Genomic DNA, 26,234 nt, shown 5'->3' with positions numbered 1-26,234 from the left:
GAAGGCAGAAAAGGCTGATATGATGGCAAACAGCCGTCACACACCAGACACTGCTCAAGAATAGCCACTGGGCTCAAGATTAGTTTGGAGAGTTTGATTCAGAAACCACATTCAGCATTTCTTCTCCCACCATACCCCCTACCTCATGCCATTTCACCTATTTGGGGGCAAAACAGCCCTCTGGGTGGACAAATCAACATTTCTATGTGTTAGGGCTCCCCGGAGAGTAGTAGCTCTGAGCCCTTGTCTACTAGGTCGGCTACCAGAACTGGAAGACTAATTCAAAGGGATCAGAGTCAAAAAAAAGAACGCCATCAATCCAGCTCCCTGCTGGAAGGGGGCACTGCTGGCCCCTATGGAGGCTGTGAGGCAATGCCATGGTTAAAGGTGTTCAAGTCCTGGGCACCATGAAATATTTAAGTTGCATCCTCAAGAGGACGCAGCCCCTCCCCAGAGTGTTTCAACTCCCGTTCACGGTCTTACATACCAGAGGGAGAAGAAAACTTTTATGGGCGTAGAATGACGGGGATTTTCACACATGTGTTAGCAATAGCACTGCTCCGTCCTAAGAACTGAAGCCAAAGCATTAAATAACATGACTGATAAGCTTGTTTCATTTCCAGAGAAAGTGCAGGTAGGAAAAACAAGGATGCCTCTTCGAAAAATTTCTTTTCGGGAGGCATCAACTTCAAGCAGCCCAGCCTCCTAGGAAGCCATTAGTTTAAGGACCTGCCGCCTCTTCTCATCTTTTGTCTAGAAGTTTAATGCTATCGGGGACGACATCCCAGCATGCATGAGCAAATGTACATCTGGGCTGGTCTGTTACAGGTCTGACTGGAGACCAGGGACTGGACGAGGCCATCTCCTCGAGCACTTCCCAGGGCAACTAAAGAGGCAGGAGGAGCCTTGGACTCACGTGGAGCATCCCAGAGCCACTAGGGGAAATTACAGCCAGTGCCACCTGGGGACTCTCAGCCTTGTTCACGTGAAATGAGTTCCTTGCCTGCCCCATTCCACCCCTTGGAATATATTTTCGGGACATTCTCGTGAGCAACGTGTTTGCCGATCCTTTACAGATCAGTTACCAAACAGAAACTCTTCCTCACTGCTGGGGAGAAGTGTAGAAGGGGGGGAGAAAGAAAAAAAAAAACCTCTTGCCTGTAATTGAAGGCAGGTTGGGAGATGTTCATGCTTTGAAATGCTCCTTCTTGTGAAATGTTTATGAAACACTTTCCACAAACGAGTTATGCAACTGAGACAACAGCTTTGATCGCTTCATCGTCGGTGATCTATTCATTAGTGTGAGGCTGTTTCCGTGGAAAGGGCCGTGTGCAAATGCCATGGGAGGGGGCTGAGGATGAGGGCTCTGGCCCCCCACATCCCATCACATGGCCCCAAAACAGATGGTTTAGAAGGAGGTCCAAGTGAATGTCTGGGCCAGAGCGCTGCCTTTTCCATCACCTGCAGTCTGCTCTCTTTCCTAACTGCGATGTTTGTAGTATGGTTTTGTAGAAACAGCGTCAGGGAGGGTCAGAGGACCATTCCCTTGTCAGAATTTGCCACTGTCCTATTATGGAACTTTATACCCTTCTCTGAGGCTCTCTGGGCCTGTGTGAGACAGGAAGGGGAGCACCTGTCCCCGCACCTCCTGGCTGCGAGGTGAAGTCACCTGAGGAATGTATGCAGGGGTTCCAGGAACTCAGCAGGGGCTCTCTCCTCCCAGGATAAGCTACTCCTTCCTAAAGCAGGCCATGTCAGGGAGGTAGGCCACTGGGATTAGAAAAGATCATCGCCTGTGATACCTTTTCCTCCCCTGGTCACTGCCCAAGAGTCCCTATAATGCCTTTGCACAGCACAGTGTGTAGAGAAGACCCGGCACTAACAAACCTGGTCTAACAGATGGGATGATCGGGGGCTGTGACAGGGCAGAGCCCTCTGTGGTGGCCCATGTCCCCAGGGATCAGTCCATCCCAAGCAGAGCCTGGACAACCACCAAGGGACCCTGGAAACAATCTTCCCCATTCCAGGCAGGCTGTGGGCTTGGTTGGGTTTTCACAAGTTAGGGGGAAATTGGATTTTCTTCCAATTTGCCTCCGGTTCTCACATTAGGAGTCAATGGCATCCAGCAGAAATCTCTCTGTCTCATCTTCCAGAGCCACAGCCAACACCCAGTTGCCTGGAAAGGTTTCAATCTTTCCCATTTGACAGCCGTGAAGGGGAATTTTTGATTTGGGAAGGACTTTATGTATTTCTTTGTTTCTTGGCCCCTGACCTCTTGGAGCATGCAGGGGGCAGGGAGAGTTTTGGGTGGCTGTTCCTCCCCTCCTCTTCCAGCTCTACTCTTTCTGGGACCCACTGACCAAAATGGAGATTGTAGAACTTGTCACAGGCAGAGAAGTCTCCTTTATTGTCTTTCTCCTTGGTTTTCTTAGGAACGTCTTTTTGGAGGGGGCGGGGGGAATACTGTCAGCTTCTCACATCCCAGGAGTAATGAATTATGATAAATGAAAGAGTAAAAAGGTCAGTAAAGCAAAAACTCAGAGTAACAGGGTTGTTAAAATGCCCCCGACTAACACCCACAGGCATGTTCTGCTATCAGGCACCCTATTTTCAGAACCAGGAGGTCGGCAGTACCCCTGAAAGAGTTGGGAGGGCAATTGATCCAGGAAGCAGATGAAAGGGTGCGTTCTCTTTTATGAGGGTGCTGGTTTCTGAAATTAAGTGTTGCAGGAAGACCTGGCACCGATTCTAACAGATAGTTCCCAGGTTGCGTTCAAGCCCTGTCATAGCTGCACCTCTTATCTCTCCATTGCGCATAATGAGTCTATAAAGGAATCCTGCCACTTGCCTCTGAGCTGGAGCCACGCCAGGCTGCCTGCGGTGGTTCCACCAGCGTGGTTTCAGCTCCAATTTTCCATGTTCTCCCTCCGTACCCCTTCCTCTGTCCTGCGTCACCTCCCTGCCCCCTGGGATGAGGGGATGCCCTGGAGCAGGAGGGGGATATAGAAGGAAGATGAAGAGAGGGGAGGCTGGCCAAGAAGACTTAGCTTAAATAAAAATCTCTTCTCAGAGCAAACCTGAAGGTTGGTGGTGGTGACGGTGGTAGTTTTAAATAAGTAGTTTATCATCTATTTCTAGCTTTTAAAAACCTTCTAACAAATGTTTCCCCAGAATCTAGGATGTGAAAACTCTAATTTCTAAGGGGAGAACTAGGACACCAGAGCTTCTTAGACAGACACGCCAAGTGTGGGTGGGAGGAACAGAGGGGCGTTGCGGGTGGGCACGGGGGTCTCCTGGAGATGGCTCCCTGGTGGCCACGCCTTTCAAGTCTGCAGAAAGTCCAGCCCTCTGCTCCTGCTGTGCTACTTCTATCTCTCTCCCTTCCTCTTCGTTTCCAAGGCTCCAGGGAGTCTCCTGAGGTTAGAGGAGAGGGGAATGATTTGCAAACAGTGTTCTGTTCTGAGAGAAGCATCTTACTGATTTGGGTGCAACCAAGCCTCTTTGGTGCTGCTTAGATCTGTTTTACTTAAGAACTCTGCAGCGGTCTGGATGTGCCAGGTCTGGCCAACACGCTGCAGAACTGGAATGTATGATTCCCTGTTAGGACTGGAAGCGAGAAAGATCATGTCAAACCATATAAACAGGTGGGGAACTGAGTCCCATAGAGGCTAAAGGATTGAGGTTCTATGGTAAGTGAGAGTGAGAGAACTGGAAATGAGGTCTAGCCCCTATTGCATGTTTTCCTGGCTGTTTCCCACTGGAGACTATGGAGAGATGGGTTCTGTTTATAAATATTGAGGTGGGTTCCTATCAGGTGCAAGGCACTATATTTAGGTCATTCGCTCCTTCCTCGGGGTCTAACGTCACTCAACAGGGTCTTCCAGGCTCTCCACCAGGGAAAATTCTTTCTTTAGGGATCCACGGTGGTAAGCACAAGTGTAGCTGTTCGTCTGAACCTCTAACTTGGGTTGAACTAACACAGATAGGGGAGTTTCCAGGGTGTCAGCCACGTTCCCACGTAGACCAAGAAATTGTCGAAGCTGGGATCTCTGTAGCCAAGTTTTTTCATCAGAGGGTCTTCCGCATGTCTTTTATAAGGTGTGTTCTAGGGCCCATGCTCCTTGCCATATAATATGCATTCAGAGTCACGTGGCTTCCCACCCCCTCAACGGACTTCCGGAAAGCTGCCCAAGGGTAGTTGCTGTCAGGGTAGGAGGAGGGGTGGCGCTCCCTGCCCTGTCCTTGGACACCTGGGGGCCCTGCAGTGGGCAGGTGGGGCTGCCCCTGAAGGGTGGTAGAGGCTGGGGAGAGAGCCCCCACAGGCCCTCAGACTGTAAGTGCTGCGGTGACTGTAAGAGAGACATGTCCGCAGCTGAAGGGAGATAGTCAGGGACTGTCCCCCAAAGTCACATGGGCCAAGAGGGCCAGAGGCAGAGAAGAGAGGGGAAGCTGGCTCCCAGACTTTGGTATTTTGTAGACCAGGAAAATAAAAAACTATAAAATGGGGAAGATAGCTAAAAGGTTGCCACTTATGAGGTGGGGACTTTTAAAAATACCATTGAGGATCACCAGCATTTCAACAAAGAAATTCTAACATATACCACCAAGAAAAAAGAAAAAGTCATTTAAGAATTTAAATGAAATGTTCAAGTCACTGCAATATCCTTATTTTATCTCATTTCAATGAGGGAAAACGTAAACCGCACTCCGTTCCAGCACAGCCTCTAGAAGGGTGTCTGAATGCTCGATCGATCTTGGTGAAGTCCCCTTCCTGCAGATGGCTAGGCCAGAGCGCCACTCACCTCCGTCTCTGACCAGCTTCCCTGGCCTGGGGGCACACAGGCAGGGACATCAAGAGCCAGTTCTGTTCTCTGCAGGCTTGTTATTCCTGCCTGTGACCGTCTCTCACTTACCATGTCTGTCTGCCTGGGCAGGCCCAGAACTGACGCCCTCCTCCTTCTTCCACTTTACAGATTAAAACTGAGGACCTCAGCGACTCGCTGCAGCAGACCCTCACACATCGGCCATGCCACCTGAGTCAAGGCCCTGCCATGATGTCCGGAAACCAAATGTCTGGGGTAAATGCCAGCCCATGTCACCCTGGGATTCTCAGGCTCCCCTGCAAAATGCTTGACCTCTAGACCTGATTCTCAGTGAAATCCGAGGTGGTCTAAAGAAGCCCCTCAGGGAATGTAAGAGACTAGGTCCCTGGATAGGGGTGGGGTTACAAAACAATCCTCTTAAAAGTGAAGCCCAGCTAGTTAAATGAAGAAGAATCTCTACCTCTCTGGGAGGAAAAGGAGCCAATCTTGCCAGAATGATGGACCTAGCAGCTATGGGTCGGGCATCTACCAGCCATATTCAGAGGTGCCCTATGATGCCAGCCTCTGCTGTGGTTAGAGTTAATATGGTTATATAGCCAAAGTAGAACATGGCGCTGGCACAGGGAAGAAAGAGCACCTGGAAACAGTAACAACAAATGTCTGAGAAGGGTGGTGTCCAGGCGGCAAAATCCTTTCTTGGTTTAGGGAGAAAAGATCCACCCTTCTCTGAAAATATTTAAGACTAGACTGTGCATCCTTCCTTCCTTTCTTCATTCAGCAAGGGTTTACCATGTCTTTTTGTTATACACAGATGTAAGCTTAGCCCTGTGGGGTCTCAGAGCTGGGGGTCCAGATTAAAGGGGCCCCAAGATCCCCTAAGTATTGGAATCGGTCTTTCCCTTTTCAGAACTAGTGGGAGGAACCCAGGGGAAATGGACTTTCTATTGAATCAAATTGGTTTTCTTAAGAACTAATCACTTGCCCCTTCCTCCAGGAAAGATTTAGGCCCAGGAAATGGCCAAGACGTGGCTTTTAGCATAATCCAGTGGCATGAGATTTAAGAAAGCAGTGAACACTTGGGATTGCATGTCATATTGAGGGTAAACCTCTGAGAGATGGGTCATACCCTGTGGGCACCCTTGGCATTTACAGTCTAGCTGGGAGACAGGACTGACCCACACAGAAGTCAAATAACAAAGGTTTAAGTAACAGTAATCTGCAAGGCACGACTTGGCTGAGTGCAGGAGGTGTAATAGCACTGGCATTAAGGGAGTAGCTACTATGTGCCAGATGTTGGGGACACACAGAGGTGCAGGGCCAAGCCGTCCCCACAGACTTGCAGAGTCCAGAGACCCACGGGGCTGATGGGCAGCAGGCAGATGAAGCCAGCACCCCCAGCTTGTAAACTCTGCGATGGACGTGTGTGTCTCCCCCAATGCACAGGACGTGACTTCCCTCCATCCACTGCAGCAGCTTGTGCTAGTTCCCGGCCACCTGCAGTCTGTCTCCCAGTTCCTGCTGTCTCAGACGCAGCCTGGGCAGCCAGGTAAGAACTCTGAGTCCAGGGAAGGGCTGTTGCTTTCTGGATGGGGGAGCCCAGGTGCCGGGCATGGGGGCGCGTCACCCCTCTGGTACTAAGGCTGGCCTGTCCACCACTGGGCCTGAAGAAGGAGCCCTGGTACTGCCTCCAGCTCTGCTTCCCCTCCCCACCTGCCTCAGTTTCCTGGCCAGGTGACACTAAAGAACGTGGGCCGGAGGAGCTGCTTGGGAAATGCAGTACAGACAAGTTCCAGTTCCTTGGAAATCTCTCAGCCACTCTCAGGCTGTTCTTAGTAGTCGGACTGTGATTCCATCTCGGAGTGGCAGTGCCACCCACCGGCCATAGGAAGGGTTTGCAGATTTTCCTTGGCAGGGAAGTTAAGACCGAGAGAACTTCCTGGCCAAGAGCAAACAGATTAGAATATTCATGATAATAGTTAACATTTCTTGAGCGTGATATGCCAGGAGCTCTGCTGACTGATTTTCCTGACATTTTTCAAAATAACTTTGTGTGGTAGAGAGTCATATTGTGTCCCTAGTGACCCACTAGAAAGTTCTATGACAGTCTGTCTGAAACCCATGTCATAGCCATTACACTGTACTTGTCCTGCCTGCCCCTCCCTCGTCTTCACCAAAGTGTTGGAGGAAGTGTAAATCCCCCTCCCTTGTACAAACCCCAAGTGGAGGTTTTAGAATCCAAAATCCATAAAATGCAGTTCTGCCTTCTTCCTCAATGCCTGCTCAAATTATATATAGTCCTTGTCCTTGGTTTCCAACACATCACAGAGTATTATGGTGATAATAAATGAGAACATATTTGAACCTTTAAGTATTTATTTTAGCTAAACAATATATATCATACTCCTGGAATAGGAAAGAGAAGATAACAGTTAATTCCATTTCTTTTTGGAAGGTAGTGCTATGAAAGTAGTCCAGGCATAGAACCAATGAAATCAGTATTATGATGTAGGGCAAACAGAACAGAACAAAACAAACTACCCAGTTCAAAATCTGGATTCAGGAAAACTCATTGGTTAAAAAAAGGAAGAATCACTTACTAGCTGTGTGTCCTTGGGAAACTTACCTAAACTCTCTGAAGTTCCATTCCCTCCTCCATAAAAATGGAGTAATAGTAAAACTTTACCTCACAAGGCTATTGAGAGTTATTTTGACATAATGCATGTGAAAGGCTCTGTACATTTCAAAATGTGATGTAAATATTAGATTACTATTGGTACTAGACTACCAGTCCTGGCTTCCTTATAGGAGTGTTCTTGCCTATTTATTCTAATAAGGAAAAATGAAGCCCTGACTTTTTCTTAGACTGAAGAACGGAAAGGTCAGCCTCAGCAGATGCTGTATGTACATCAGTGACCCGGAACAGTGTAGGGACAACAGACACCCCAAGGCTGTCCTTTGTGCTGAGCGATTGGGGTGGCCTGTCTTATTGTCGGCTTTGGTGATTTTAAGGTGCCATTCCCACAGCGAGAGTACGAGTTCCTTTCCTAGAGGGAGGCCACTGTCATGACCTCCAAGCAGGCAGAACCCTCTCCAGGCAGTTTTCCTGGAGAGGGAAGGAGAAAGTGGTCCTCAGGCAGGTCCATGAGAAGGTATAGTCCATACCGCCAGAGAGAGTTTCAGTCTTCTCTCTTCTCAGCTCTCCCTCCCACTGTAGAATGTTGTTTCTACCCAGGGCCTGTGGTCAGTGGTCCAGTGACCTTTGGAGCAATGGCCCATCCACTTGGTCTGACATCCTCGCAGATTTAGCTGGGCTTTGGAACCATCTCAGCTACTTTTGCAGGCAAAACAAAAATCCTCAGCTCTAGTCAAAATTCTTAGTCATTGCCCCCTGCATCCCCATCCCTCTTAGATTTCTTCAGCCCTGGTTATCAGATCCCAGGGCAGGTTGTTTTGACCCTCATCAGCCTTTGCACCACTCCAAGCATGCGGGCAAGCAGAAGGACTGGTTTGGGGACTGCGGTTTGCAGATCTGTTTATCCCTGTGTCTGATTCACCTCCGCCTGTGTGTGGCAATGCCTGGCAGTGCCCTCGGGGCACCTCTCCACTGGGCTCAAAGTGGGTTGAGGGACCTGATTAGGTAGCAGGGAGTAGGGACAGTTATGGTTCCAAAGTTGTAGAGCGTATCTTCCAGATGGCCTAGATTTTATTCGTTTGTTCCTTTGTTCCTCCCCTTTCACCCAGGTCTGCAGCCAAATCTTGTCCCCTTTCCACAGCAACAGAGTTCTCTCCTCCTCCCACAGACTGGGCCTGGCCTGGCATCCCAGGTAAACAATCGCATTCTTCCTATTTCCTCTGGGAATAGCTCAGCTCTTGACAGAGTTAAGCTTATCCGATTCCCCCTGCCCCTCTTGACAGTGCACTTACCCTGCTGGGAAGAGGGAATAGCAGGGGATTATCCCTGTTAGCTCATTGGAAATTCAAACCACAGATGGGGGAAATGATCAGTCCAATATCCATGGAGCCAGAATTGGAACCCAAAGATTCCAGCTCCAGGGCTAGCCTGCCACACAGCGCAGACACCTCACTCTAGCTCTGGCAGGCCCTAGCATGACTACTCTTAGAACCAGGGGTCAGCTAACTTTCCAGGGATGCCAAAGCGACCTCCAGCCCTGCCTGGGCACTCGGAAGCCCCAGGCAAAACCAGAGTCTCAGACGTCTGATGTCTCAAGACCAGGAAACCTGTGCCTCTCAGCTCTGGGCCTTTCTTAGACCCACTATTCTAGACTGTTGCCTGCAGAGGGCAGGGGTGCGGGTCAGGAGGACTGAGATCTACAAGAGGAGGCATTTGCAAAGCTGCAATGACTCCTCACAGCACCTGTTTGCCAATTAGAAAAAAGGCTGGCCAGAAGTGGCGTCACACCATGGTATATGGCTCGTCAAGAACAACAGGTGCTGTATTGTAGCCGTCACTGCTCCCCTTATCTGGGTGCCCTTGTGCAGTTAATAATCTGCACAGCTGCATGCCATGGCTCTGCAGAGACAGGTGTGTGGAAGAGCTGGGAATGATTGCAGACACCCTAAGGTCCCTTCTCTGCTAAGTAAGAACCCCATTGATCCCTAAGGGCTCTGGCTTTAAAGGGCTCGAGTCCACTGAAGGCATCTCGTGGGGGTAGAGGGTGCCACCTAGTGGCCAGTGGTAATGGGCACATCAGAGTCGAAGGTGTTCCACTTCCTCCTGCGGGCTTTCCTGCGTCTCATCAGCATACGCTTAGATTTGGAAGAGATCTTAGGGTCCTCAAGATCGTTTTCACATAACAGGAGATCTGGGAGAGACCAGAAGCAGAGAGGTTGTTTAGATGGTTATTAAGATCATCCGGGTTGCTGGGACTAAGGGACGGGCCCTGGGGTGTGGCAATAAAAATAGAGAGGAGGCGATGTCGGAGGAAATTGAAGTTAGGACAAGGATAAGCTGGGAAGGACAGAGAAGGGGTGGACCTCAGCCAACTCATCCACATGGGCAGAGCCCACCAGACTGGCTGCAATGCCTGGATCCCTGGGCCTGGGTTCCCCTCCTTCCTACAGAATGATGGATGTTTCCACGTGTTTGAGTCCCTCTGGACCTCATGTAGACACAACATGGACTCTAGGTTTACGGGTCCATTTTTCTTATGAAAATAAACTAAAGAAAGAATATCTGCTGACAGCCACGAATGAAATTCAGGTGCATTTAGATAGCGCTGGAATACCTTTGATTTTTTTTCTTTTAAAGGCAAAAAAGCAAAACACTCTCAAGAAAGAAAATGGCAGTCATAAGAGTTTGGAATGCTATGGAAATTCTATGATGCCATGAGTCTCAGATGACCCCTGTTATCCTCAGTTAATGCCCGTTGGGCACCTCAGTGACTTTACTTTGTGGAAAGAACAGCAAGGCAAACAACTGTTTCCTTGTCCCATCCTGAGATTTGTTTTTGGAATCTTTGTAAACAGCCCTGCTAGCTCCTTGTATGGTGGGAAGCAGAGAGGAGGAAGTTATCTGCTCAGAGTCACACAGTGAGTCATAGGTGAGAACCCAGAAAGGCTGCCTCGCTGTCCCCCTTCTCCCGTTCCTGCCCAGCTCTTCTAGCTATTTGCTGACCCTTCATGGAAACCCCAGGTTGCTCTTCCATGCCATTGAAAAACCAGGAATCAAATGTCAGGGATCTGTCATCCTCTAAGAGAGCGTATTAGCGTGAAATATCAGAAAATGCCATTTGCTCTGTTGGCTGTATGTGGACCTGCTTGGCATGTATTCCCTCTTAGCCAGTTGGGCGCCCCGGGCTGCCAGGACCCCCGTTAGAGCCCCATCTGGAGGCGCCCCAGCATCTTCCAGTGCTCAAGCACCTACCCAGCTCCGGAGGGGCCGATGAGCCCAGTGACTTGGAGGAGCTGGAGAAGTTTGCCAAGACCTTCAAGCAGAGGCGCATCAAGCTGGGCTTCACGCAGGTCTGTTTGCAGGGAGATGGGAGAAACCGGGTTGAGTGCACGGAGATTGGGCTTCCCGAGTAGAGGCTTCAGGAGTGAGCTGGGGTTCAGTGTGTTGGAGAATAGGGCACAGTTGCCATTGGCAGGGAAACTGAGGACACTACTGGTAGAGGGGAATGAATGAGAGACAGTCAAGGGGCCCGGTGCAAGGGTACAGCCCGCTCAGAGTCTTGGGAGAGAAATAAACCAATTCAACACTGTAGAGGGAAAATCCTGGGAAGGAGTCAAGGTGGTGGGTGGGTGGGTGCTCACAGGGTCCCCGGGTGTGTGATTGATGCTAGGATGGTGGGGGACGTGGACAAAGAAGAGAAGAAGCCTGTCTCGGGTTCCTCCCTCCCAATACCCATGTGCAGGGAGATGTGGGGCTGGCAATGGGAAAGCTGTACGGCAACGACTTCAGTCAGACGACCATCTCGCGATTTGAGGCCCTCAATCTGAGCTTCAAGAACATGTGCAAGCTCAAGCCACTGCTGGAGAAATGGCTGAATGATGCAGGTGGGCCTCAGGGGCATGCAGATGGATAATATTCTAGAGGATTCTGCAAGGAAGGGGCTGCAGGTTGGGGCTTTAAGCAGTCAGTACAGGGCATGCCTTTCTTCTCCTCCTGAATCTGGGACCTATTGAGAAGCAAGACACGATAGAGGCAAGTGGAGAAGGAAACGTCAGCTTCATGACTGATAAAGCCCTTCGGAGGACATGGCTTTAGGTCTGTGGCCCCATTCTATGCTCTACCCCATACCTACCCAGCGCAGACCTTAGGACAGCTCACAGAGACAAGGTTGGGGCCTGCAGAGCAGACACACTTACCCACATTGCTGTCCGGACTAGGTCTAGGTTATGCCTCATGTCTGGTGTGGGGAGGCAGTCGGCACAACACAAGATCTTTATCTGACTAATTCAGTAGGTTCTCAGAGGGACAGAGACTTCCTGTGAGCTAGAAGGGTCAGGAAACCCATACCACGAGAGTGGAGTTTGCAGGAGGATTTAGTCAGGCATGGTGGCCAGGGAGGCATTCCAAGACGTCACTCAGTACATGGGGCCAGATAATTCTCTGTGGTGGGGTGCTATCCTATGAATTGCAGGATTCTCAGCAACTTCCCTGGTTTCTACCCGCTATGTGCCTATAGTACCCACTCCCCGTTGAGACAGGCAGGATTGTCTGAACCTCCGGCAAAATGTTTCCAGATACCTCAGAACATCCCCTGGGGGGATATCGGTGGTACAAAATTGCCCCAGGTTGAGAACCACTGGTCTAGGTGGAGGGGGCCTGAGCAGAGCCATGGCCGGGGCTGGGCTCCACTCAGTGGGACCTGTGGACCAGTGGCTACTGTGGAGAGGGAGGAAAGGTGGGATGGGCAGCAAGGGTATCCCCCTCTTGGAAGTCCCTCCACAGGGAAACTGGGAGGGGGCAAGGGATTTCCCCCCCGCAGGCTGGCCCTTAGGCGGCTTTTATTAGAGCATTGAAGTGGGAGGGTATGATCGGAGGGACTTAGGGTCTCTGGGAAAGGACCTTCAAGGTCATTTCTAATATGATTCCCCCACCTGTCACCTATCCTTCCCAAAGGGGATTCCTGCCATGTATCACACAGCCTTAACTCCAACACTTACGCTGAAAAGAAAACATTTCAACACCAACATGCAGCCACCAGGTGCCACTGCTTTAAGCTCAAAGCACCAGCTCACATTTTGCTCCATGTTCACATCCACGTATGCTTGTCAAAGAAAGACTTGAGTATTCCTTGTAGGAGCTCTGCCTGCACCCACTCACACCCACCCACATGCCACCCATATCTGGCCGTCCCTGAACCATGACCACAAACACTGGGGCAGAGCTGTGGGAGTCGTGGAGGACCTTTGCCCAGAATACCGAGGAGAAGCAGGATTCCTGGTCTGTTCCAGTTGCCCGGAGTGGGGAGGGGCTGTCCTGAAAGTGCCGGCCCACCGGGAAGGGCTGTCGGACCTCAAGGCCCTTGACACAGGGCCTGACCTGGCCTCTCATTTCCTTCTCTGAGCTTCCTCTGCTCTTTCACCTCCCGACAGAATCCTCTCCCTCCGACCCCTCAGTGAGCACCGCCAGCTCTTACCCAACCCTCAGTGAAGTGTTTGGTAGGAAGAGGAAGAAAAGGACCAGCATCGAGACCAATATCCGCCTGACCCTGGAGAAGAGATTTCAAGATGTGAGCGGCCCCACCTGCTGGGAGCGGGTGGGCAGACTGCGCAGCTGGGGCAGCGGGCGCGAGGGCCCCGCAGCCATCCGCCTGGGAACGGGCCCCAAAGCCAAGACCCGCTCCCTCTCCAGGCACCCAGTGTTCAGGAAAAGGTTGCCTTCATCTTGGGCGCTAGGCTCTTCTTTCCCCACTGACCCCTCTTGCCCTCACTTTTGGGGGCCCCATTGTCCCTCTCCCTGGGAGATTCCAAGAATGAGAGAGAGGGTCTCTGAAGACGGTGTATCTCTGTATCCAGTTGAGGTAAGGGAGTAAAAAGCCAAGGTGTTGTACATAAATTCTTTATTTTCTATGCATTTTTCATATTTTTCAAGTTACAAATGGGATAAATACTCATTATAAGTAATTAGGAAAACACTGGGAAGCAGAAAGGACAAAAATCTATCATCAAATACCATCTAAATGCATTTCCTTCTATGTCTTTCCCCTACACACATTTAAATACATGTGATCATATTTTATACACACACGCTTTGTAGCTTGTAGCAAAAGTGCATTCTTGAGCCAGTGTATAGAAGCTACTAGGACCAGCTCTGTGTCCCAGAAGAGCCCGGGGAGGGAAGAGGGAAAAACAGGTTTGGTCTAAACGCCATCTAATCGGGATCCCTTCGGTACCAGCCTCCAGAGTCTCCATCTGCACCATGCAGGTCCCTAAAGGACATGCCCGTGGCCTAGCCCAACCCTGTGGGCCCCGGGCCTCCAGAACTGCTGCCCGTCCAGCAGATTCTCCAGTGCATTTGGCTCAAGGACTTGATGGCTGCATCCTGCTGGCACGATGCCAACAGCTGGCTTTTCCTTCTGGTACATTTCTCAGGCAGCAAGAGTAAGGGAGGGATAGGGGCTGAGGTCAAACATAGGGTGGTGGGGAGGGAGCAGAACAAGAGGGTGCTGACCCTTGAACAATGTGGGGGTTGGGGCACCAACATGTACAGTCGAAAATCTGTGTATAACTTTTGACTCCCCCCAAACCAATAGCCTACGGGTGACTGGAAGCCATACCAATAATAAAAACAGCCAAATAACACATATTTTCTGTTATATGCATTATAAACTATATGCTTACAATAAAGTAAGTTAAGGAAAAGAACATCTTTTTTTGAATTGTTGCATATCCCCCCCAATTTTTCCAATGTATTTATTGAAGAAAAAAAAAGTCCATGTGTAAGTGAACCTGCCCAGTTCAAACCCTTGTTACTCAAGGGTCAGCCATAATACAGCTGCACAGTCTTGGGAGCTCTGCATGGTTTAGCTTTGTGGTTTCCTATTTTGAAGCAGGACAGGAAGCAATGACACAATTATGGAGCCTATTCTGTGTCCAGGCCCTGTGCTTGGCAGTCTGCACACATTTTCTCATTTAATCCTTACAGTAATCCTGTATGATAGGCATTATTCTTCTCACTTCATAGATGGCAAGACAGAGGCCCAGAGAGGTTAAGGAAGTTTGCTAAGGACACACACTAAGTGATAAATGAGTGTTCCATCCTTGGTTTGATTCTAAAGCTTTTGATCCATCTACTGTTCTATCCTGCTGCCTGGGAACATCTGGCCCCCACCCCCTATCTTTGACTGTCTTCCCTTCTCCTCCTGACCCGACTCTATCCCTTTGGTCTCTGTAGAACCCCAAACCCAGCTCAGAGGAGATCTCCATGATTGCAGAGCAGCTGTCCATGGAGAAGGAGGTGGTGAGGGTCTGGTTCTGCAACCGGCGTCAAAAAGAGAAGCGAATCAACTGCCCTGTGGCCACACCCATCAAATCACCCATCTACAATTCCCGGCTGGTGAGCGACAGGGAACCAACTGCCTGTCAAGCACTGGGGGAAAAGATGCCTGGAGGAAATGACTCTTCTCCGTCCTGGGGAAAGATGGGGACTGGGGGTTGAGGGGGATATCCAATAAGTAAATAAGCAAATAGATGCTTATGTCAAATACATATAATTATAAAGAAGATGAAAGAAGGTAAAGGGGAGAGAAAGTAATTGTGGGTCAGAGATAAGGTGACATTTGATTGGGGACCTAAGCATTAAAAGTGAATAAATATCCGGGGGAAAGAGCATTCTAGACAGAAGGACCAGTGAGTGAAAACACCTGGCATGTTTGAGGAAGGGCAGGGAAGCCGGTGTAGCTGAAGTAGAGTGAGGAAGGAGGCAAGAGGTAAGAGATGAAGTCAGAGAAATGATGAGGTCGACCACCCAAGGTCTTGGAGGCCATTGGGAAGGTCTGGGCTTTAGTTTGCATGAAATAAGCTGCTGGAGGGCTCTGAGCAGAGAAGCCTGAGCTGGCTGCCCTGGGCTGCCGTGTGGAGAATCATCTGTGTGGAAGCAGCTAGAATCACAATACTCAGGCTGAGAGTGGTGGTAGCCATGGTAGTATGGAGAAGGGAGTGGATTCCGAATATACTTCCACCATGGAGCCAACGGGATGTGCTGATAGCTCAGATGTAGAAATGAGGCCAAGATGACTTCAAGGATTTGGGCCTCAGCAACCAGTTGGAAGGTGCTGATATTTTTTGAGATGATGAAGAGTGCAAGATAAATAGATTTGTTTGGGGAAAAACTAAGAACTTGGCTTTGATCATATTAAGCTGAACATGCATCCTAGCAGCCAAAGGGAAGTGTCAAAGAGATAGTTTTATCTATGATTCTGCTGTCAGGGGGAAAGTCAGAGCTCAGAATGACTTGCCGTTTAGGCAGACTTGTATGTTTGGAGAGTGGAAAATACCTTCATTTAGGAAAGAGATGGTGCCTGGAGGGTGGAGGTAGGAAGGTTCTTCTCCATCCCTGGGGACAATGATGGCTGAAGGTCAAGGGATTTGGGGTTAATGATGCCCTTGAGTCTTTCAGCACTCAAGGATGGGTGAAATTCAGCCTTGTCCAGGGTGGCACATAGTTGTTTCATAAAAACTGCACCATTGTTCAATCTTTCACTAAATAGTCATTGAACATCTACTATAAATTGGTCTTTGTGCAGAGTCCTGGGGGTACACAAATAAATAATATTTGTTCATTATCTCAGAGGACTTCACTGCCTAGCAGAGGAGGCAGACAAACAAATGATAAACACATAATTTCTCTAGAACCTACGAGTAGCAGCTAACAAAGCCTTGGGATGTGGTGGCTAGGGAAGGCTTCCCCAAGGAGATCATTTATACCTGAGCCGAGTCTAAAGGGACAAGATGGAGTAAAAAGGTAAATAAGTCGGGGTGGAGTTCCTGGTGAGAAAGTATGAGAACAGTGGAGGGAGGCAGGGAGAATAGGTGGCACATTCCCAGAACTGCAAGTGGTTTCAAAGGAGGAATGTTGAAAGATGAGGCTGGGAAGATCAAGCAAAGGCCAGCAATGCTCAGGAACTTGAAGGCTTGGAGGAGCCTCTGAAGGATTTTAAGCAGGGCATTGATATGATCAGATTTACTCTTTAGAATGATTGCTCTGGCTACAGTGTGAAGGGCGGTTTCAGAGGCACAAGACTGGTTCCAGGGAGAACAGTTAGAATGTGACTGCAGTCATCCAGTAGAGAAATAATGGGAGCTGGAGCAAACCTACATGGTGAGAGTGAGGGGATGGGAGAGATTCGTGGGATAATTAGAAGGCAGAATTATTAGGTCTTGGTTAACAAGTTGACAATCAAATGGGGGCAGGGAGAGTGATAAAGGAAAGGGGATGCTCTGGGATGACTCTCAGCATTCAGGCTGGGCTGATGGGGCTGGTGGTGCCATTGATGGAACAGGCAAACGCAGAGGGAGGAGCTGGTTTGGGAGTAAGAGAACGCGATGATTTCAGTTCTTTACATCATTATGATGTTCCGTGAGGCCTGTGGGAGATCAAGTGAGAATGTCCCCGGGCATTGGGAGCGATGGGTCTGGAGGTCAGGAGAGAAGCTTGGAATGGAGATATGGGTCAGGGAGACATAAGCAGCCAGATAGTGGTTGAAAACTTGGGTGAGGACGAGCTTAAGTATGGAGATTGTACGGAGGAAGCAAAGAGGAAATCCTAGGTCTTAACACTGGGGAACACCAGCCATGGGGGATGCGCAAAGAAAGAGGATCAAGGGAAGGAACCGAAAAGAAGGAGCCAGAAAAGGCAACAGTGCAATGAAGTAGATGTGAGAAGTCCTTGGGAGTGCTATGGAGATACAGATAAAAGACACCCAAGTCAGAATGAGGTCTAGGAAGGCTGACCCTGACTTTGAAGAGCAGATTAGGAGTTAGCAAGAACAACATACCAGGCAGAAGAAATGATCTATGAGAAGGCATGAAGTCATAAAACAACACAATCCATCTGGGGAGCCACACGCATTTCCATCTGGCTGAAGCCAAGGGTTTGGGATGAGGACAGACTGATGAGGGCTAGATTGTGATGAGCCACCGACACTAAATTACACTAATGGCTATGAGGAACCATTGAAAAGTTCAAGTTGGAGGCAACATGGTATTGATTTGTCATTCCTTTTAAAAATATTTATTGAGCACCCACACGTGTCTGGCACTGGGATACAGTGGTGTACGGGACACTTGCGATCCCTGCCTACAGTCCAGCTGAGAAAACAGGCATTAAACAAATGCGATTTGTGATGAAGTCTCCAGAAGATGTAAAAGTATTTGAAGGGCCTAACCTGGTCTAGGGGTGTCGGGCTGCTCTGAGGAATGATGCTCAAACTGACAGCAGAAGGATGAGTAGACATTAATGGGGAAAGAGCCGTGCAGGGAGGAGACTAGGGAAGAACATTCTAGGCAGAGGAAAGGGTGTGTACAAAGGCCCTGAGGCTGGGGTGGTTGGGAAAAGGAAGCATGGAAAGCTGAAATGGGCAGGAACCCGGGGAGTTAAGGAGACTGTGAATGAGGAGGCTGGAGCCGTAGGTGGGGGCTAGATTATGTAAGGCATTGTAGGCCATGTTAAGGAAATGGAATCATGTCATAAGAGCATTGGAATCTTTAAAGTTGAAGCTTTGTTTAGAGCAGATGAGAGGTAGGTTCTCTCTTTGGTTCAATCCCAACCCAGGACATTACTAGAAAAAGGCTGTGGGAAGCGTGGAGGAGCTCAGAAGGAACCTGGTTTGTCCTCACCATTCATTCAACACGTATTTACTGAGCACCTGCAAGGTTCCAGGCACTGTAGGAGACACCGGGGATGCAGTACCCTGCCCTTGTGAAGTCTACAGCCTTGTAGGAGAGAAAGATGTTAAGTAAATAATCACCTGAATACTTGAGATGTCATGAAAGAAGATGGGGAAAATGTTCTGATCCTATCTTCTCCTCAGGTCTCACTGAGACAGTCTCCTTGGGACTGGGGCATAGTTTCTTCTGCTTCTGCTATGAAATGATCTCCAAGATATACAGTTATGCCAAAAAAAAAAAAAAACAGACAAAATGGTGCAGACCAATGTGAGCAGAATGTTACCACTTATATAAAAAAATAACAAAGGGGAACCAAAGGTATATCTGCTTGCATATACATAGCTTGTCTCTGGAAGGAAACAGAAGAGGCTGGTCATAGTGACTAAATCCATAATTTATTTAAAAACAACAACAGATTTCTTGGGTGTGGCAGCAGGCTGGGGAGGAGAAGAGGGAGATTCTCGATAACATCTCTTACCACTGCCCCACACCTGCCTCCACCCTTCGTGAGCCTCCAGCCTACTGAGGAGGCTCATTGTAAAAGGGCAGGTAAATGAACACAGCAGAACCATTGCTGATTATTTAGGAAATGAGTGCAGGCTGCATGCATCCTGTTGGGATGTTCCACACTGGGGAAGGGAGGAATATTAAATCACAGCTGCCTGACCAGGATTTCCTGTCAATGTCCTTGGAAAACATTGATCAGAGCTTCCCCTGTCAGTGTAAGAATAAGCGGGAGGGACCATTTGCAGATTTCAGCTCAAATGAAGAGGTGAACAATGTCTAGAGACACACAGCTGTTAACAGCTTCGTTCAGGAAGGAAGGGAAATAACATTTAACAAGCCTGGCACTCTTTGCCGGGCATTGAGTTGGAAGCTTCATGGACATTCTCATTAAATCTTAATTAAAAGAAAATATAAGAGAGGAATTACTGTCATATTATAGATGAGAAAAACCAAATCTCAGTGGGGATAGGTAACTTGCCCAAAGTCACACAGTTAGTTAGTGGGGGAACCAAGGCTCACCCCCAGATCTGTTGGGCCCTGAAGTGCATTCTTGCCGATCACATCCTGTTCTGGGTTGTGCCAGCACAGTAATACTGAGAGGCAGATGCCTGAACTGTGTGGGAGATTAAAATAAATTCTCTTGGATCCCTTCCAAATATCAGAGTTGATGATGCCCTGAGGTCTCCAGGGCAAAATGAAAAGCTTTAGAATCTGACATTCAACTCTAGTTACCTCTGGAGAGTCAGTGGTCTGCTCAAGCGTCAGGCTAGGAAGCCTGCAACGGCGTTGTTAGGGCTGGGTACTCTGCTGCCCTGGGCAAAGGGGTCTTCTAGGAAGGAAGAAATGGGGACAGGAGAACAGGCAGCCACCTGCTGTCTGCCACCACAGGGGCCAAGAGGCACGGCCCCCTCTCAAGACCAAAGCATTCAAACTTGGCAGCTTCCACCCTGCTGTGCTGAAGAAGGGACAGAGCAGGGCGGGGCTGGACAGGTCCAGAGGCCTTCCTGTGAAAGCAGGAGTGGTGGGTAGGTTTGGGACTAGGAAATCGTGAGGGAAGCTGAGCCCTGGTGTCTGTAGTTGCGGGTCCAGCATCCTGGGAGAAGCACCCAAAGTTAGAGAAAGGAGCAGACATGGACATTTACAAGCTTCTGTTCCCTTTCAGGTCTCTCCCTCCGGGTCTCTGGGCCCCCTCTCTGTCCCTCCTGTCCACAGCACCATGCCTGGAACAGGTGAGCTTTAAAAGGAAGCTTCTGAATAAACCCGAATTCCTTTAATGGGGTATCAGACCTGTACCTGCCTAACTCAGCATTCCTTAAATAGATTTCAAAGGATATTAACATTTGTGCCAGGAGAAAAAGGGCTCTGTGATCAAGGCAGTTTGGGAAATACTGAGTAAGTGAAGTTTAAGCAAGTAGTTTTCTGTACATTTTAATTGCAGGGCTTCTGAAGTGCATTATCCGTTACTAAATAAGCCGTGAGGACAGCAGGTTTTTCCAAACCAATTTTCTACAGAACTCGATTTTTCAAAAAGTACCTATGGCATTTCAAAGGGCTAGATAGAGTGGTGACAATACCTCATGTACTCAGGGCAGTCCCACTGCTGGCCTTTTGTCCTGACATAATTATCGGTAGCACTGCCCTCTACTCTTCAAAGTATCTTAGCTCGGATGGTAAAATATATGCCACCTTATTTGTGGAACACTGTCTGGGAAACCCACATACAAGAATTCACCTGCCGTTTTACAGGGGATCGAAATGAGTTTCAGGGAAGTGAAGCGAGTTGCCACAGGTCACGGCCCGGGACCCAGACTCGGGTCTCCTCCCTCCCTCCCAGCTGTGGTCTTTCAAGAAGACCAAGTATCTTTTCTTTGTGGAGAGGGGGACGCCAGAGAAGCTGGTAATCTTTAAGTGTGCTCTCAGGTTCTCCTTTCCTCCCCTGTTCACTTTTCTTTCTTTCCTCCTCTCTTCCTTTCTGAGTCTGCTGCTTTCTCCCCTCCCTCCTCTTGGCCAGGGACTGCGTCTGCCCAGCCCAGGGTGTGACCTGGAGGAGGGTGATTTGGGCATCTGTTCTCTTCATGTTTGGCAAGCCTTGGAGCTGCAGAACCAGCCCGGCCACTCTCCAGGGCCTGGGCTGAGGAGAGCGTTTATGATGAGAGCCTCTCTGGGGCCGGGTGCTGGTTCTGACATGGCAGGAGGTGGGCAGATGGGTGGAGGGAGGGAGAGGGTGAGATGCCTTTGGGAACACATGTCGTCGGAAGGATCGTGTTGCAAGGTCCCAGGACCCAGCAGCGTTCATTTTCCGCTTGTTTTTGCCTCTCCTCCTCCTCAGTAACGTCATCCTGTTCCCCTGGGAACAACAGCAGGCCTTCGTCTCCTGGCTCAGGACTCCACACCAGCAGCCCCACTGCATCTCAAAATAACTCCAAAGCAGCAGTGAACTCCTCCCCCAGTTTTAACTCTTCAGGGTAAGATGGGGTTGGAAGGGGTCAGTTCAGTGACATCCCAGCAAGGCCAAGGGATGTGTGAGAAGTTGGGTCAGTACCTTGGGGGAAAAAAGAGCATGTCATGGGGTTGGAAAAGGGGAATGGGGTGGCACGGAGGGGACAGAGCCAGGCTGGACTTCATCCCCAGAGAGTGGGCTTTACAAGGGAAGCTTCAGCCAGTGAGCAGTCCTGGCAAGGGGCTGATGTCAACAAAGCCAAAATTTCCATCCTCCCTGGGAGGGTGGAAATTTCCAGACAGTCCTGTCAGTAGGGCCAACCCCTTCACTGGGCTTAGGAGTGCTCCACTTCATGGCAGGAAGCCTGTCCCAGGGTTTCTGAATGGGGCCAGGCTTCGGGTAGCTGACACCTTGAAAGAGGGATGTGGGGCCGCTCCCACCTGCAACGCATGGTGGGAAGCAGCCTCTGGGTCCAAGAATCTCCTCTGGAAGTATTCTCAGAGCAGATGCCTGATGCCCAAAGCAGAGATTTGAAAGTGAGGCGATAGGTCAAAAATCTGAGCTTGCCAGAAAAGAGAAGCCCAGGTGTCTACACCCAGGCTCCTCAGTGAGTCAGCCACCTCTTAATTGGCCAATCACTGCACAGCCCCAAAAAGTGGAGCTCCTCCATCCACCCCTACCAAAAAGAGAGAGCCAAATCACATAATGTACATTTTTAAAAAGTTGTTTTGAGATGTAATTCATATACCATACCATTTTAAAGTGTTTTTAGTAGGCCCACAAAGTTGTGCAACCACCGTCACTAAGTCCAGAACATTTTCCTCACCCCAGAAAGAAACCCTTGTGCCTGTGAGCAGTCACTGCCCGTTCCCATCTTCTGTCATCCCATTAGCAGCTTTCTGATTGACTTGTATCTCCCTTCCGCCCAGATCTTGGTACCGATGGAATCATCCCACCTACCTCCACTGAGACCAAAATGTTTCTCCTATTCTACCTGGCCTGGTATTACCCACTGGAAGGAAGTAAATCATGCCCTCTCCGTATGGACCGATTACTTTTGGAAGAGGGGCAGAGAATCACCACTCTCAATGGACCCCAACTCCCCTTCATCCTGAGCAAGGGCCTCTGGAGATCCAGTCTGTGGCTGAACCATGTGCTGACTCCCAGCGCTCTTGAAATGCACCCCCCACCCAGGAGTTTACCAACTTTCCTGTGCCCTCTAGGACTTCTTGCCATCACCTTCCAACTCATCTGTGGGCTGCCTGATGTGCCAAACGACCGGACGGGGAGATGATGGTTTGCGCTCTGAACTTAGCCACAACCTCAGAACTGATTCTAAAACCTGTGAAATGATTTGAATCTGATGTCTCCCACAAAGCCTTGACGGTTTCTCTGTTCAGCCAAGTTTTCTGACCACATAGTTCCGTCACTCCTTTTTCCTCTTGAGCCTCACCCGGTTTTCCAGACCCAGATCCATTCCTGTGTTCTCCAAGTCCCCTCCTCTTTACAGAAGGCTGAGACGCCCTCAGTCCCTGGGTCACAGCTCTCTGCCCACAGGGGCTCTTCCATCTGCCCCAGAGTTAAGAAATGCTCTTCTCTCCATCTCAGTCCTTATCTCTTCCCCTCTCTCCCATCTCCTGGCTGCAGAAGGAAGAACACAAAAGTAAACATGTGACAATTATGCTGGCAAAATACCTGTATATAGTAGCCCTTTCCTGTTTTTGCATTATGTTCTTCTCTCCTTAATGTGGAATTTTCCAGCAAATTGTTTAACTCAGGTGTGAATTTTGAAGATGCCTCTGTAATATTTTATCATCTTTCAAAAAGAAAAAGAAAGGAAAAAAACCACCAATGTGTGAAATACTGTGCAAGCCTCCACAAGAGTTGCCCCATCGGCTGGGAACCCTTGACTTCTCGGGGAACTTTCTCTCTAGTTCCCTTCTTTGTGGGCCAGTGTGTAGAGATGTAACATGAAGCCATTCCAGAAATGGTAACCTTTTTTTTAAAGACTGCACATCCAAGAAAATGTTGAGATTCAAAGGAATCTCTGTTCCTCAATAAATTTGTACAGTGATGATATAAACTATTCCACTCTTGATAAGAAGAGGTTTAGATTATTATTCTGTGTCTTTTGTTGCAGGGATTGTGAATGCATATAATGAAATGGGCAGAAGAAAATGTTTGCAGTGGGTGCTTCAAGTCTTTTACTCCCCAAACTGATGCTAAAAAAATGACATACATTAATACAGGCTCTAATGAGCTCAGTTCTTAACTTTTTGACGAAACTACCTTGGGGGCAGGATAGGTAAGAGATTAGTTTCCTCTTTTTCTAAGTGGGAGAATGGTAAATGTTTAAGGTCAAGTCCTTTCCAGATTTAAGAGGTGGAGTCTGAGGTGAATAGCTCATATCTCAGATATCCTGAAGGTCAATGATTCCTTATTCACAGTGGAATGCAATAGATATTTAAGGCAAAGGATAATTTAATAATCAAATATATTTGGCTTTGGGATGCACCGTGACTTCTGGTGAGTGGGTGTGGGGCAAGGAAGCCATTCTTGTGGTTTTTCTTGGATTAACAAAAATTTAAATAGTTACCATCTGTGAGGTAAGCATTGACCTGTGGGAAAGAGAGGCCCTTCAGAAATGTTATGGCTGATAGGGAAAAGCTGGGATTAAACATTTATTGCAAATAGCATCCACATTGGAAACCTATGCACAAATTATCAAGATTGAACTGTTTTTGATGTTTGAATGGGGTTTATATTAAGACTAAAATTTCATGTTGTAAGTGGGACAAAGCTTATTGCTAGTGGTTACTTTCTCAAGAGAAGATCTAGTTGAAAGATACTAGGTATGCAACAAAGAGACAGCAAGAGGAACCTTCAACAGGAATTGAAGGGACTACTCTGCCACCCGCGAGCCCATCTGTGCATATCTATGCCTACATACACATGCGTGTGTTCATCCTCCTTATAGAGTCATGGATGCCAGCACTGACCCTTTACTGAAGCAGTCTGAGCTTGACATCTTGTTCAGGTGAGTGCTGAACACTGGTCTGCACTATCCATGATGATGGTTTTCATCCCTATGACGTCTCAAAAAATTTTTTAGAGCAGTTTTAGATTTACAACAAAGTTGAGAGGAAGGTACAGAGATTCACCATATGCTCCCTACCCCACCCGCACACACCTCTCCCATTGTCAACATCATTCACCAAAAAGTACTTTTTTTTTTTATCAAGTAGAGGAAGGTGATCTGTTTTTTTTTTAATTAGAGTGTCATTGATACACAGTCTTATGATGGTTTCATATAAACAACACTGTGGTTTCAACATTCACCCATATTATCAAGTCCTTATCCCTTCTACTGCAGTCACTGTCTATCAGTGTAGCAAGATGCTATAGAGTTATTACTTGTCTTCATGCTGTACTGCCTTCCCTGTGACCTACCTATATTGTGATTGCAAATTATAGTGCCCCTTAATCACCTTTACCTCCCTCCCTACCCACCCTCCCTAACACCTCCCCTTTGGTAACCGCTAGTCACCTCTCAGTGTCTGTGAGTCTGCTGCTATTTTGTTCCTTCAGTTTTGCTTTGCTGCTATAGTCCACAAATGAGTGAAATCATTTGATATTTCTCTTTCTCTGCCTGGCTTATTTCACCCAGCATAATACCCTGTGGCTCCATCCATGTTGTTGCAAATGGTAGGATTTCTTTTCTTTTTGTGGTTGAATAATATTCCATTGTATATATATACCACATCTTTATCCATTCATTTATTGATGGACACTTAGGTTGCTTCCATATATTGGCTATTGTAAAAAGCGCTGCGATAAACAAGGGTGCATATGTCTTTGCAAATCAGGGATCATGTTTCCTTCAGGTAAATTCCTAGGAGTGGAATTACTGGGTCAAATGAAAGTATATTTTTTACCAAGGATGAACCTACATCGACATATCATAATCAGTCCATAATTTACCTTAGAGTTCACTTTTAGTGTTGTACATTCCATGGGTTTGGACAAAAATATAATGACATGTCCATCGTTGTATTATACAGAGTATTTTCACTGCCTCAGCAGTCCTCTGTGCTCCACCATTCCTCCCTCCCACCCCATACCCTGGCAACCACTGATCTTTTTATTATTTTTATAGTTCTGCCTTTTCCAGAATGCCACACAGTTGGAATCATATAGTATGTAGCCTTTTCACACTGGCTTCTTTCACTTAGTAATCATATGCATGTAAGTTTCCTCCATGACTTTTCATGGCTTGGTAGCTTTTTTTTTTTAAGCACTGAATAATATTCCATTGTCTGGATATGCCACAGTTTACCCATTCACCTACTGAAGGACACCTTGGTTGCTTCCAACTTTTGGCTATTATGAATAAAGCTGCTATAAACATCTGTGTGTAGGTTTTTGTGTGGACATAAGTTTTTAATTCCTTTGGGCAAATACCAAGGAACATGGTTGCTGGATCTTATGGTAACAGGATATCTAGTTTTGTAAGAAACCACCCATTTTCCAAAGTGGCTGTACTAGCAATGAATGAGAGTTCCTGTTGCTCCACATCCTTATCAGCATATGTTGTCAGCATTCCTGACATTGGCTCTCCTAATGGGTACATAGTGGTGTCTTGTTTTAATTTGCATTTTCCTGGTGACATGATGTGGGACATCTTTTCATATGCTTGTTCCCTATCTGTGTATCTTTTTTGGTGAGGTATCTACTAAGATCTTTGGCCCATTTCTTAATTGGGCTGTTTTCCTACTGTTGAGTTTTAAGAGTTCTTTGTGTATTAGTCCTTTAATGGATTTGTCTTTTGCAAGTATTTCCTCCCAGTCTGCGGTTTGTCCTAAATCTCCTAGTCCTATCTTTTGCAAAGCAGTATTTTTAATTTTAATGAAGTCCAGCTTAACATTTATTTCTTTCATGGGTCATATCTTTGGTGTTGTATCTAAAAAGACATCACCATATGTGAGGACATCTAGGTTTTCTCCTATATTATCTTCTAGGAACTTTATAGTTTTGTGTTTTACATTGAGGTCTATGATTTATCTTAAGTTCATTTTTGCGAAGGGTATAAGGTCTGTGTGTCTAGATTC

At 48.0% G+C, this 26,234-nt stretch overlaps 1 protein-coding gene across 4 annotated transcripts in view; it reads left to right on the top strand.

Moving 5' to 3' along the window:
- Nucleotides 1-25,533, top strand: part of POU2F3 (POU class 2 homeobox 3) — a 73,404-nt gene extending 47,871 nt beyond the window's left edge. For 2 of the 4 annotated variants that reach the window (XM_073239602.1, XM_073239599.1), the window contains exons 4-13: nt 4,974-5,078; nt 6,267-6,369; nt 8,565-8,647; nt 10,623-10,805; nt 11,198-11,339; nt 12,885-13,021; nt 14,686-14,847; nt 19,849-19,915; nt 21,016-21,151; nt 22,056-25,533. In XM_073239602.1, the coding sequence (XP_073095703.1) occupies nt 4,974-5,078; nt 6,267-6,369; nt 8,565-8,647; nt 10,623-10,805; nt 11,198-11,339; nt 12,885-13,021; nt 14,686-14,847; nt 19,849-19,915; nt 21,016-21,151; nt 22,056-22,095 (1,158 nt within the window). In that variant the 3' untranslated portion in view covers nt 22,096-25,533. Of the gene's footprint in view, nt 1-4,973; nt 5,079-6,266; nt 6,370-8,564; nt 8,648-10,622; nt 10,806-11,125; nt 11,340-12,884; nt 13,022-14,685; nt 14,848-19,848; nt 19,916-21,015; nt 21,152-22,055 lie in introns of all 4 variants that reach the window. The other 2 variants (XM_073239601.1, XM_073239598.1) reach the window with 1 other exon arrangement.
- Nucleotides 25,534-26,234: the final 701 nt, after the last annotated feature.

This window comes from Manis javanica, chromosome 6, assembly GCF_040802235.1.
Source record: "Manis javanica isolate MJ-LG chromosome 6, MJ_LKY, whole genome shotgun sequence".
NCBI classification, from domain to species: domain Eukaryota; kingdom Metazoa; phylum Chordata; class Mammalia; order Pholidota; family Manidae; genus Manis; species Manis javanica.
Note: the sequence above shows the minus strand (reverse complement) of the source record. Positions and strands in the feature narration are given on the sequence as shown.